Here is an 11,592-nt window from a genome sequence, read left to right as displayed (position 1 = left end):
AATTTATGAGAAATGAAATCAGGAACAATTTGATAGACAGAATCTGTTTTTATTGCCGTTAATCAATTTACATAAATTCACATATACAAAGTCAACAGAAGAGGAGTCAGTAAACTTTCATTTATGTTTTATCTTGGAAAAAGTGCCTAATGGTGGGCAGATAGCTACTGAGTAACTCACTCTTAATTTTCAGCGGAATGTTCATCAACAGCAAATATTTCCATTGACAAGAATCAATGTCGTTCACTACTAATAAATTATGTGAGTTAAAATCGTATTTTCCACTTTTGATCTCTGAAATTCTAACTACAAATCTGCGTGTACAATAAAAGGTAATCATTAGAATGTCAGTTAATTTGTTTTTTCTGTGTTTCTTTTTGCACTACATCTCAATCACTGATCATAATTAACCACCCAAACATCATTTATATGTGGGTTACACATTCCCTTCCATCTCAGTTTTAAATACAATCAATATGACGTCATCTAGTACCATGATTCATATTTCTAAGCATTCTCTTTTTCATGTGCAACAATATAAATGAGAAGAAAAAGAAAGACAGAGATCCTGCTGGCTAAAGTGCTCCCAAGAAAGTTAAGAATGATGATAAAAAGAAAAATTCTCAAAATATCAGTCACATTAAAAAAATCCTCTAAGACATTGGGAAGCGTCAAGAAGTGTAGTTTGCCACAAAAGCTCCTTATTATTGCATCCATTCAAAAAGCATTAGCTAGCTTTCTTTCTTTAATGTGGTTCATTCTTAAAACCTTTCAGAAAAGTTTAGCTTTGCTTAGTTTACCATCAAGGTGGCTTGAGGAGAAAAAGAAAATGTGGAGGCATCTCATCCAAAAGAAAGCTTTCCAAAAGTCTTTGCGATCTCGCCTCCACTTCAGAGGATGTCATCCGCGTTGTCATGCGTCGGCGTCCGAGCCTTTCGTCCACGGGGTCGCAGTGTAGTGTAGCAGGAGGAGGCGGCGAGGGCCACGCGGCTCAGGCCCACGTTCAGGCAGTGAACCTCGGAAGTCACAGGCACCTCGGAGAAGAGGGCGCGGTCCCGGGTAATACGGGCAGGACCCGCGGCACCGCCCTCTGTGCCCGTGCCGCCGTCGCTCGCCCCCGCGCCGCTCTCGATGTCCTTGACGATGTTGAGGATTTCCTGGCGCTCGCGTTGTCGCGTCATGCCGCGGATGTTCAAAATGGCCGACACGTGCTTCTTCCTGGAAAAGGGTAAACGAAGCGTTCACGGACAAATAATGGAGTCGTTGCCAGTCAACGTTAGTCCGCATGTCGACTCACCTGATATCTGGAAACTCTCGGGCAAGAACTCCGACCTCCATCTGAATAGAGGGAATATCCTCGAGTTGGATGATCTCCGAGATGTGAGACAGAGCTCCATCTAACCAGCTTGACGGAGACTCCTGACACACAAAGAATAATTTTAATATATTGTTGGTATTTCTTTTCTTTTCTTGTGAACAGCAACGCACTGACCAGATCCTTGAAGAGCACTTTAATCTGCCGTCCTTCATCCCGGAGCCGTCCGGCCATCCTCTTCCTCTTCTTCAGCGACGTGCAGATGATCCGCCCTCGCATTACCGAGCGAAGGTACTCCATCAGGACACGCCGGTGAACTTCCGCCACAAGGAGCTAAACGCAACAATCAGTTACATCACCACACAATACACAAACAATATTTGTGTGTATACCTGGTAAGGAGGTTCATCCATCCTGTGATATTTTTTAAAGTGTTCCTTGATCACCGCTTCGATTTGTTCGTACGCCTCCGTGTTGCTTAGCCACTTTCTCTTCACCAAGCGCTCAAAGAAGGGCTGAAGCACAACACGCACACAAATTCTGAATATCCTTTAACATGCTCTTAGTGAAACTGACCCAAGAAACACACTTGGGTCAAATGTGTGTGGTTACCCTGATGTGGAGGAAGAGGCGTTCCGAGAGCACTCGCACCCCCTGCTGGACGATGTGGTTGAGCGCTTTGTTGGCGCGCCGCAGGGACTCATCGCTGGCTGTCGTCAATGTCTCGCGAGGAACGCATCGCTGAACGAAACCTCTGCGCACACGCACACACACTGGTTAAATCATCAGGACTATAATGAAGGAGTGTGGTGTGAGGGGAAGTCCAAAGTAAAAACCTGAAAGGCGGGCAGCAGTTGACAAGTGCCACGGTTTTGGATACGTAGCCGTCCTCATGCTCTCCAAACATTCCGTTCTGCATCCCCTCGTGAAAAAGATCCACTTTACGCTGGAAACTGAGAGCCCACATCATCAATGACAGTGTGTGCACGTGTGTGTGTGTGTGTGTTTTTGTGTGTACCTGTAGAGGAAGTCCGCCAGGCCGTTGAGGCTGCACTGAGCTACTCGGGAGCCCAAACTTCTGTTGATGGTGGCGGAACGTTCCAGATCAACTTGCATCCTCTGTTATAAATAAATAAATAAATAAATAATGAAAAATATTTACTGTATTATGCAAAAAGAACTGTATAATTGGGACAAATGTATCTATGGAAAGAAAATCTAAATAAAAATATATAAGGATAATATTTTTAATAAATTGAAATTTGTTGCAGAAATCCAAAGAAAATTCTAAAAAAAAAAAAAGTGTTGTGTACTTTCTGTGGCCACTAAGAGGCGCATCTGCTCCCATAATGATGATGCCTAAGTGTGTGTCTGTGTGTGCGTAAGAAAAGGAAAGCTGCTCATGTTGACTTTGGCACTAGCTGGAGGACAACGTCAGATGATAATCAGAGAACAAAACCCAGCGGAATGCACCTTTACGTAACAACACTTGGGAGACTAAACAGCTTGTGTGTGTGTGTGTGTGTGTGTTATCACAACAACAAAGAGGGTGGCGGGGGGGCTTGTCACCTGTATGATGGTTTTTGCCAGAGGGATGTGGTACTCCTCCGTGTGCAGTGTCTCCAACCACCTCTTCTCCTCTTCGTCCAGGACTTGACTCAACTCGGTGGTCACTTTAGCCTGCAGGGACGAGCCAATACTTAAAACAAACGCACCTTGACAGCCAGCTGGGAAAACATACCTTTCCTCTCCTCGGCCACAAGGTGGCGCCAAAGCTGTATTTTTGCATTAGACAGTTTGGCTTGATCTCAAAATAGGATAAGATAGGTTCCACTCCACCCAAAAAATATCTTCACTAGCTTGCCAATAGAAATCTAGTTTACCATAAATTGTCCAACCCTAATTGACCCACTCAGAAGTTCTAGACCCAGAACCGTCCAGTGACACGGTTAATCAAAAGTCAGCTTTGTTGTGTCGTTCTTGCGTGGTTGTCTTATGTGTCTCACCCTGACTGAGTTGAGGCAGTCTTGTTCCAGCCTGTCCACGACATCCGAAGCAAGCAGAGGTCCCAGCTGGGAGCCTCTCAAAGGATCCGACACACACACTTTTGCCAAAACATCCCTAAAACACACAAACACGCACATAACATGAATAAGCATGGACACACACGCACGTGTGATCCGTGTGTGTGTGTGTGTGTGTACCTGTTATATATGTTGTGTAGCCAGTCCAGGAGTGAGTAAATGTCGGTGATCTGCAGCTGCTGCTTGGTGATGGCCTGCAGACGCCTGGCAACCGCCTGGTGGTAGCTTTGTAAGTACACCTGAATGGTCATGGATCAAAAATTGAAACATTTGAAAGAAAAAAAAAAAATGTCATTGATACTATATGTCTTTGGGGAAAAAAATAATAATGAAAAAAAGTCACATGACTAAGGACCGCCAATATCGAACGTCCATGCCTGAATCCCTTATTTCCCTACTCACCTGCATCGCCTGATACTCCTCGGGGTAGATGTTGACCACGTTCCTCTTAGCGGCATCTAAGTCGTCCACCACGCGAGCCCGGATGCGGTCCAGGTACTTGGCCAGATCCCCAACTGTGAACTCGGCTTTTTGAGGAAGCGATCCATCGGCCGCATCCTCCACTGCCTCCCTCCATCGCCGCTTCAGTTGCCGCGGTCTCGGTCCGCCCGTTGAGGACCAGTCCACATCTACCAGCTCCTCCTGCTGCAGGACCTGCGTGAGATCCCATAAAGTTTTTAGAACTCATTCAGACTTGCTTTGTCACAACAAAGGCTTCGGCGCCCTCACCTGAACCACCAGGCCGAGGTTAGGCCCGGCGGTGGGCGAGCGTAGAGACTCCCGGACCACCGCCCACAACTCCTTCTGCAGCTCTTCGTACAGCAGCTCCACATCTTTGGCCTTCCGCCGCCCGCCGTCCTTCACGCCGCCGGTCGGGCTGCCCGACTCCTCCGGAGACGGGCCACCCTCCGGCCCGTTACACTCCTGCTCCAGCTCCAGGATGTGACTGTCGGCCAGGAGGAGATCCCGTTTCTTCACCAGCTGAAGGATCTCCAGCACTGGAGGATGCAAGGACATAAGGAGATGAGGAAACAAGGAGATGAGGAGACAACGGGGACATATGGGGACAATGTACATCCCGGACCCAATTATGTGTGTGTGTGTGGGGGGGGGGGGGCAGGGGAGGATGTGCAGATGTGATGTTTGTCTGGCTCAGCGTCCACAGAGGAAGACAGGATGGCACACACACACACACACACACACACACACACACACACACACACACACACAGGAAGAACATGCGTCGAACGGAACAATGCGGGCCCAACATGGCAGGTTTAAATGCAGAATATTTTCACTCTTATCCACTTCCTGGTCATTTTTTAAAGGGGACCTATGATGTCACATTATTATCTAACAACGAGTTGAACGGTTAAGTTCACAAAATGTGTACACGGATGCCTTTGTGTGACTCTTTCATTCTCCCTGAGATGAATGCCAATATGTAATCTGGCGAAAAAGCGCCGAGGTCAGCACAAACAGTGCTGGGCCACTGTAAGGTGATATCAGCATACTTGAAGAACCTTCACTCCAGACAAGACATGCACGCACGCGTACACGTGTATGTCATAGCGGTGCGCCAACAGAGCTTTTATTGTTCCGCTGCAGGAAATGGTTTCCATCTGGGTGGGTGATGCCCCACCCACCTTCACCTGCTTCCTCATACCGTCGTCGCCATACACTAAATTGAATTTATGGACAGCTGAGTCAGCATTTCCTTAGGCGGCCACCGGAGGCATCCTGGTGACAGAGTTCAGAAATGTAAACGTCCTCTTGTATAAAGTACTTGAAAGCAGTATTTGAGTTAAATAAATAAAGAAAGAAAGAAATAATTCTAGACTGTTTAAATTATGTTCGAATTTTGTGGCGTCATCACAAGGCCACAGACGTCCTTCATACTAAAGGACGGACTTTGGATGGTGCCGCCTTTCTGTTCTCTAAAGGCGTGTGATTAACGAGTAGTCAAAGTTTTATGGCGGCGATGACCTGTGCCGAGGCAATCATTGACCGGCCCCATCAAACGGAATGTGAGAGTCTTATTCGCAATTGGAACTTACGCAACCGGGAACCAGATAGAACACCGCAATGACTCAGTGGAAACGGTTAAGGGAGTTTTAAAGTTCAGATTGACTTTTCAGATTTCATTGGAAGTTTAAAAAGAAATTTACACGAACGAGAAAATGACAGATTAGCATTCGCTGCGTGTTGCAGTCGATGACACCTTGGGTTGAGTTAAGTTTGGGCTGCTGTGTTTTTTTCCCGCATTGTTATCAACGTGGCCATCAAAAGCCTGCAGAGAACTTCATCTCTTCCTCTTTGCCTTCTTCACGCTAACGCGCATGACCACAACAAGCACAACAAAATCTTGTTGGTTCTTGTCTGCTTCTAAAGGTCCTCCAAAGGACACTTCTAGCTGGTTGGCTTTCACTGTGGCGATAGCGTGAAAGGGTAGAAAGTGGCGCATCCCTGCCCGGCTGCTGGCCGTGTGTCAACAGTACACAACCCTGATGAAGGTGCAAACAGGATCGTGTTTGGAAATCACACACCAACACACGTCAGTGCTGATGACAACAAGCCCACACTTGAACGAACATTCCCAGTAGGAACAAACACTAGGAGAACATCTAGAACACTCCTGGTCAAAATAAACAGTCGAAGAAGATCTAGAACAATCCCATGGATTTACCTGACAGCGGCTCCCTGGGCTTGACTTCCACTTGGGGCTCCTTGCGCACCAGCTGGTCCTCGGGACCCTGCAAGGAGGGATCGGCCCCAAGCTCTCGCTTGGTCTTGCCGAGGCCGACCATCTTCATGAAGGACAGGCGGCGGCTGGATGAGTCGCACTCGCTCTCGGAGCAATTGACGTCACCGTTGGCCAGAGTCTCTTTACGGAAGCTGAGGGTGTCACGATATTTGCCTGCAAACCTGCGAAGGACACAAAGATTATGCCGTTACTGTGACTGTTCCCTGTATCTGTGCCTGCAAAAGTCTGACACTTTTTTTTACGTAAAGTTATGCTCGATTGTGTTTACTTCAGTAGACTTCCTTCGGAGCTCCTGCGACCTCTCTTCTTCTTGTCCGCCGGTGACGGCGTCCCCTGCGGCGACGGCGTGCCGTCCTTCCCTCGCCCCGACAACCTCAAATTCTTCCCCAGCTTCCCCAAACTCTTCAGGGGGGACTTGATGAAGGATCCCTTCCCCGAGCCCCGTTTGGCTTTCTTGCCCTCGTTGGCCTCGTTCTCATCCTCCTCGTCCTCGAAGGGATTGCGGTCCCCGGGAACGCTGCCGTCCAGGAAAGATCCACCCGCCGACCAGGATTGGTCGCCGCGGCTATCGTCGTCGTCATTGTCAAAGGGGTTGTGGTGGCGGGGGTTGATGTTCAGGCTCATTCTGCGAATGAACAAGGCGTTGTCCAAAGTGGGGCCACCTTTCAGGCGCACCGGGAGGTTCTTGAAGATGGGCATGGTGGAGCTCGGGGCGGGGAGGAACCTGCAACGTGTTAAAAGTTTTATTTATTATGTCGAGGTTATCATAATAAACTGGTGCGATTGCATAAAATAGATATGTATACGTATGTACACACAATGTTGTAAAAAGGCGTACACACAAACACACACACCACAACTTGGAATGTATTTGTGCGCGTGTGTGTGTGTCTGTGTGTGCAAATATGTGCATATGCGGATGTTGTTGTCATGTAGTCAGTTTCCAGTCCCACCAGTGCAGGACACACTGCTGTTGCCAGAAATAGACACACACACAAGTGCGCACGCACACATTCATACACATCATCCACTAGCACACACACACAGATGTGTCAATGCAAAGCGGGAAACAATTCCACGGCGTGGCTTCCATAAATACCCAGCAGCCTCGGCGGCAGGCCAGGAAATACACGCCGAGCCACCGCGCTGTTTTCTTCAAGAGGGTCGCAGGGCATCGCGGAAGCGTGCCGACACAAACAATGAAGCGGAAAGGACAGCGATAGTGTGAAGGACATCAACAGACGGCTGGGCGCAGGAAGGGGGCGCCACTGAGACGCTCCCCGTGCCAGGGCGGTGGTGCTAAGGTGTTTAGCTACCTTTTTCAGGACCCTGACAATCACCAAAACTTAATGTTCAGAACTGCTCCACACCAACTGTGAGCCAAGAGGTTGTCATCTTCCACTATCACAAGACACAAACAGGAAACCAGGAAGAGATGATGATAGGCAATCAGACGACAGCCCAAAACTCAGCCTTGGCCTAACCAACGTGTGTGTATGTGTGTGTGTGTGGCGGGCGGGGTTCTAGGACTAATGACAATATCGATAAGTCGACGAGGTCAAAGGAAGCAGACAGCAACACACAACAGGCACAGAAGTCATAAACACTTCCTGTAAAGTTTATCATCACTTCCTCTTCAGTGCTCATCTTTTATTTGTGCAGCAAACACACAGCAGGGCGCCACATGTCATGTGACGTGTGAAAGCGACAATTCGGGACGAGGGGAAACAGCCATTTGTTGCTATGGCGATGCGGACGGATGCTTTCGAGGAGCGTTATCTAACTGCCGAGATGAAGAATTTTAACTAAACGAGCCAAAATAGCAGACTTCCTCTGTTTTTTTTTTTCAGCATGGCTTCTTGGGATTTTTTGTGAGTCTACTCATGATAGACATGGCTACCAAATTCCATGTTGCTAAGGCAACCTGGTTTTCGGGGCTGAATTTTAAGAGAACTCTGGGAGGCATTTGCGAGTCAATTAAAAAGAAAAAAAGAGCAACAAATTATGACAAATAAAATCTTGTGCATTTATGACTTACAAATGTCCAAAATCTCATAATACTCCCAGGCAGCAGTCCGCCACATGATGACTGCAGCCTGCAGTCTGACATTCCTACAGGATCAACGAGTCATTCTTTGGGATCTTTGGTGACTTTGGCCAGCATCAAAAGGTGAATAAAAACATCTGCGGCCAATCCCAATGACGGCCATACTCAGGAAGTCTGTCCAGTTGAGCCTTGGTGATGTCACAGGACAGCATGCCCCGCCCACAATCACTGTAAATTGCATCCTGGCTGCCAATCATTCATCCTAACGGTGTAAATATTTTTGAAATGATTAATTATGATATCATTTTTTTGATACGACAAAAACCTAGCATTTAAACAGGGGTGTGTAGACTTTGTATAACTACTGCACGTCAGTGTGTTGATTTCAGTCGGGTGTGTCGGCGTTTATTATAGCTCAAAGTCCGCATTGAGTTAGCGCGGGGTGATATGGCCTAAAAGCAACTTCAACAATCCTTTAATATATTACATGTGATAAGAAATAATTCTGACAAATATGATTTAATGGCCACAGACAAAGAAGCAGATACTAGCAGCTGGTGGTTAGTGGCCAGCGGTTAGCGGCTAGCTGTGGGGGCAACTCTCAGCTACCGGGGTCACACGAGTTCAGTGGAAAGTTCTTTGATTTTCACGAGGAAGTGAAACATGCCAACATAAGCAAAAAGAAAACAACCCCTAGGGAGCTCTTTTTCTTTATTTAAAAAAGAAAACATTCTTTTGAGTTCTTTCTGGCTCATTCATTCATTCATTGGTTCATTTCTGGACAAAAAGGCAGGAAATTGAGAGATGAAAAACGACGGATGTCAACTTTCAACTGGCTTTTCTTTCATGTGCCAGCAAACAGTGCAGATTTTTAAAAAAAATCAGCGTGAACATGCCATTGAAGGACAGACGACACACACACTTTTTGTCTTTCCTTGACAAGTGCGAAAATTCCAGGGAATGTTTTGTCTGAGTCAACTGGCATGCAAACAAGTTCCATTGTCCATCACAGTCAATCATTTATTCCGCATGTCAGCCTGCATACTAATAGTTTTATTTGTCACACCAGTTTTTTGTCAACTTTCCTCTAGACACCCGAACACACCACCAGCACCAGACACTTCATTAGGTACGCCTTAAAAAGCATGACAGCAATGATACCCAGAGGATTAACAACATTATGCTTGAAGTGTCTCAACCTTTATCATCCATTTTTCGATTGGCTCTCATTGGACGAGGTGTCTAATGAAATTTCTAGTGAATATTCTTGCATTGAGCTTTTGAGGGCAAACACATTAACCTTCAAGTGCCTTACACACAATAAACATCAAGTAAAGGTAACAACTCAAATAGTTGCTATGATGTAAATAAAAAGCTTAAGCACGCCTGTCAATGATCAACATGTAGTTAATCTACAGGTCAAGTTTTCTATTATATTGAATTCAGACAAGGATCATAATATACCACATTTCAACAAAATAATGTTAATCTTAATGAAATATTAATGACAATGCTGCGTTCACTGACTGATAATTCCTGTCGAAATTTGCTAAATATGATTTTAATTGTGAGCCTAAATGTAAATGTTAGTCGTGCAATTAAGATAATTATGTTATGCGAAGCCTCTCTAACAAACTACGCGTATTTTAACTCCTTTTTGAATGTCATTTAACTCTTAATTGAAAGATAACAAGGTGAACGATGGGGTTCGAACACGCTCACTCACCGCTGCGAGCCATGTTGGCAGCTCAGTGGTTCAAAAAGGCTCACGAGAAGAAGGAGGAGGTAGAGAACCTCAATACGTTTCTTGTGGAGAAGGTGGCTCGGTATGGTTCCCTCGTGGAAGAAGAAGTAAAATAGAGTGGCACAAAACTCTGCGCCGTGCTGCGTTCACAGCTACTCGGAAATGTCCAAATTAAAGTTGGGTGACGCTGAGTGACACCTCTACTTCCTGTCTCTGGAGGTCACATGCTCGTCCTCTAAATGGACCACGCCCACTACACCGGCAGGAAAAGTACAATGTGTGTGTATGAATGTATGAGCAGTTGATGATTGATGCGCGCGCACGCGCATACGCACACACACACTTATAAATAACTTTTAATTATGAAATCTACCTCCAAATGGGTGGTTGAGTGTGACTGTGTGCAACAATTTATTTCTCCAGCTCATCTTTACACTTTCACTACTTTGCCCTTATGACATGTTGCGTAACACGTCTCCACATGCACATGCGCGCGCACACACGCACGCACACAAACGCGCTCACACACATACACGCACACGATGCAACAAGACCTAAAACATTTCACTTTGACTCGTTAGAAATATTAGCCTTGACTTGAAACCTCAATTTGGAACCCTAACCCTTACTTGAAACCCTAATTAGAAGTCCTAATTTGACACCCTAATACTCATTTGAAAATTTTGCATTGACTTGAAAACCCAATTAGGAAGCCTAACCGTGACCCTGAAGTATAATCTAACACCATAAAAGCTATTTGAAAGACTAACCCAGGCATGCAACTTTATTTTGACATGATAGCCCCTGTTTAAAAACTTGAAACTGCATTCGACACCTTAACCACTGTTTAAACGCTAACCCAGACTCAAAACAATACTTTAACACTCTAAACCTGATTCGAAACCCTAATTTGACACCACAACCTTGGTTCAAAATGCTAACTTGACACCCTAACCTTGTTTGAGAGCCTAACTTTGACTAAAACCCTAATCGGCACAGTAACCCAAGCTCAAAACCCTACTTGAAGCCGTTTAAAGTCCTGCATTGGGTCCATAATGTGAATCAACCAATGAGCACTCGAGCATTCATTGATTAGCCAATCGATGAAAAGAGGGAACTTTTTACCTTTCTTCTTGTGTTGTGATGATTAGAAGAACATTCCAAGATGTTTCCTCACGACTCCAACATTTCCCTGACAAGTGTGCGTTTGTGTATCCAAGCTAGGTTCTGGTCTGGAGTGTTGGTTCTGGTCCTGGTGCCTCACGGTCTCCTCTGGTTCCCGGTCGGGCTCTCGGAAAGTTGTGCTACTCATTTCCTGTTTGCTTTATTTTCTAGCAGCAACAGGAAATGGTCATGCTTTCCTCTTCCTCCCCTGTTGACACACACACATGGACAAACACACACACAAGTGTGTCTATAAATAAACGTGATGCATATACAGTAAGGAGCTCGAAATAGACTAAACAATGATGTCACATCATGAATGGAGCATCCCTGGGGGTTGCTACAATATGCTGTGATTTGATTTGAGTTCCGGGACAGATGTACCTAATAAAGTGTCTGACTTGAAACCCTAATTTGACACCCTAATGAATGAAAATCCTGATTGAAACAACCTCACCAAGGCAATGAAACCCT

The 11,592-nt window shown here is 45.9% G+C and overlaps 1 protein-coding gene across 2 annotated transcripts; it reads right to left on the bottom strand.

Moving 5' to 3' along the window:
- Nucleotides 1-28: 28 nt before the first annotated feature.
- On the bottom strand, nucleotides 29-11,241 carry exoc3l2b (exocyst complex component 3-like 2b). 2 transcript variants are annotated; one of them, XM_037267400.1, is made up of 15 exons: nucleotides 9,937-10,142; nucleotides 6,432-6,887; nucleotides 6,086-6,324; nucleotides 4,129-4,397; nucleotides 3,802-4,053; nucleotides 3,520-3,638; nucleotides 3,322-3,436; nucleotides 2,885-2,995; nucleotides 2,334-2,434; nucleotides 2,152-2,268; nucleotides 1,928-2,069; nucleotides 1,708-1,830; nucleotides 1,493-1,648; nucleotides 1,298-1,419; nucleotides 29-1,218 (listed from the first exon to the last, which is right to left on the bottom strand). In XM_037267400.1, exons 2-15 carry the CDS (start codon nucleotides 6,860-6,862, stop codon nucleotides 891-893), a joined length of 2,625 nt encoding a protein of 874 aa, XP_037123295.1. In that variant the 5' UTR covers nucleotides 6,863-6,887; nucleotides 9,937-10,142; the 3' UTR covers nucleotides 29-890. The 2 variants fall into 2 exon arrangements, with proteins under 2 accessions (XP_037123295.1, XP_037123297.1); XM_037267402.1 differs by lacking the exon at nucleotides 9,937-10,142 and adding an exon at nucleotides 11,080-11,241 and having other exon boundaries at nucleotides 891-1,218.
- Nucleotides 11,242-11,592: the final 351 nt, after the last annotated feature.

This window comes from Syngnathus acus, chromosome 13 (genome assembly GCF_901709675.1).
Source record: "Syngnathus acus chromosome 13, fSynAcu1.2, whole genome shotgun sequence".
Lineage (NCBI taxonomy): Eukaryota > Metazoa > Chordata > Actinopteri > Syngnathiformes > Syngnathidae > Syngnathus > Syngnathus acus.
This window is presented reverse-complemented; position numbering and strand designations above follow the sequence as displayed.

Bases quoted from the DNA above. Each gene is read 5' to 3' on its own strand.
- exoc3l2b (XM_037267402.1), bottom strand. From the start codon at position 6,862: ATGCCCATCTTCAAGAACCTCCCGGTGCGCCTGAAAGGTGGCCCCACT. The intron at 6,325-6,431 runs GTAAACACAATC...TGTCCTTCGCAG, and splicing joins TCCGAAGGAAGTCTACTGAA to GTTTGCAGGCAAATATCGTG. The intron at 3,437-3,519 runs GTACACACACAC...TGTGTGTTTTAG, and splicing joins CTACACAACATATATAACAG to GGATGTTTTGGCAAAAGTGT.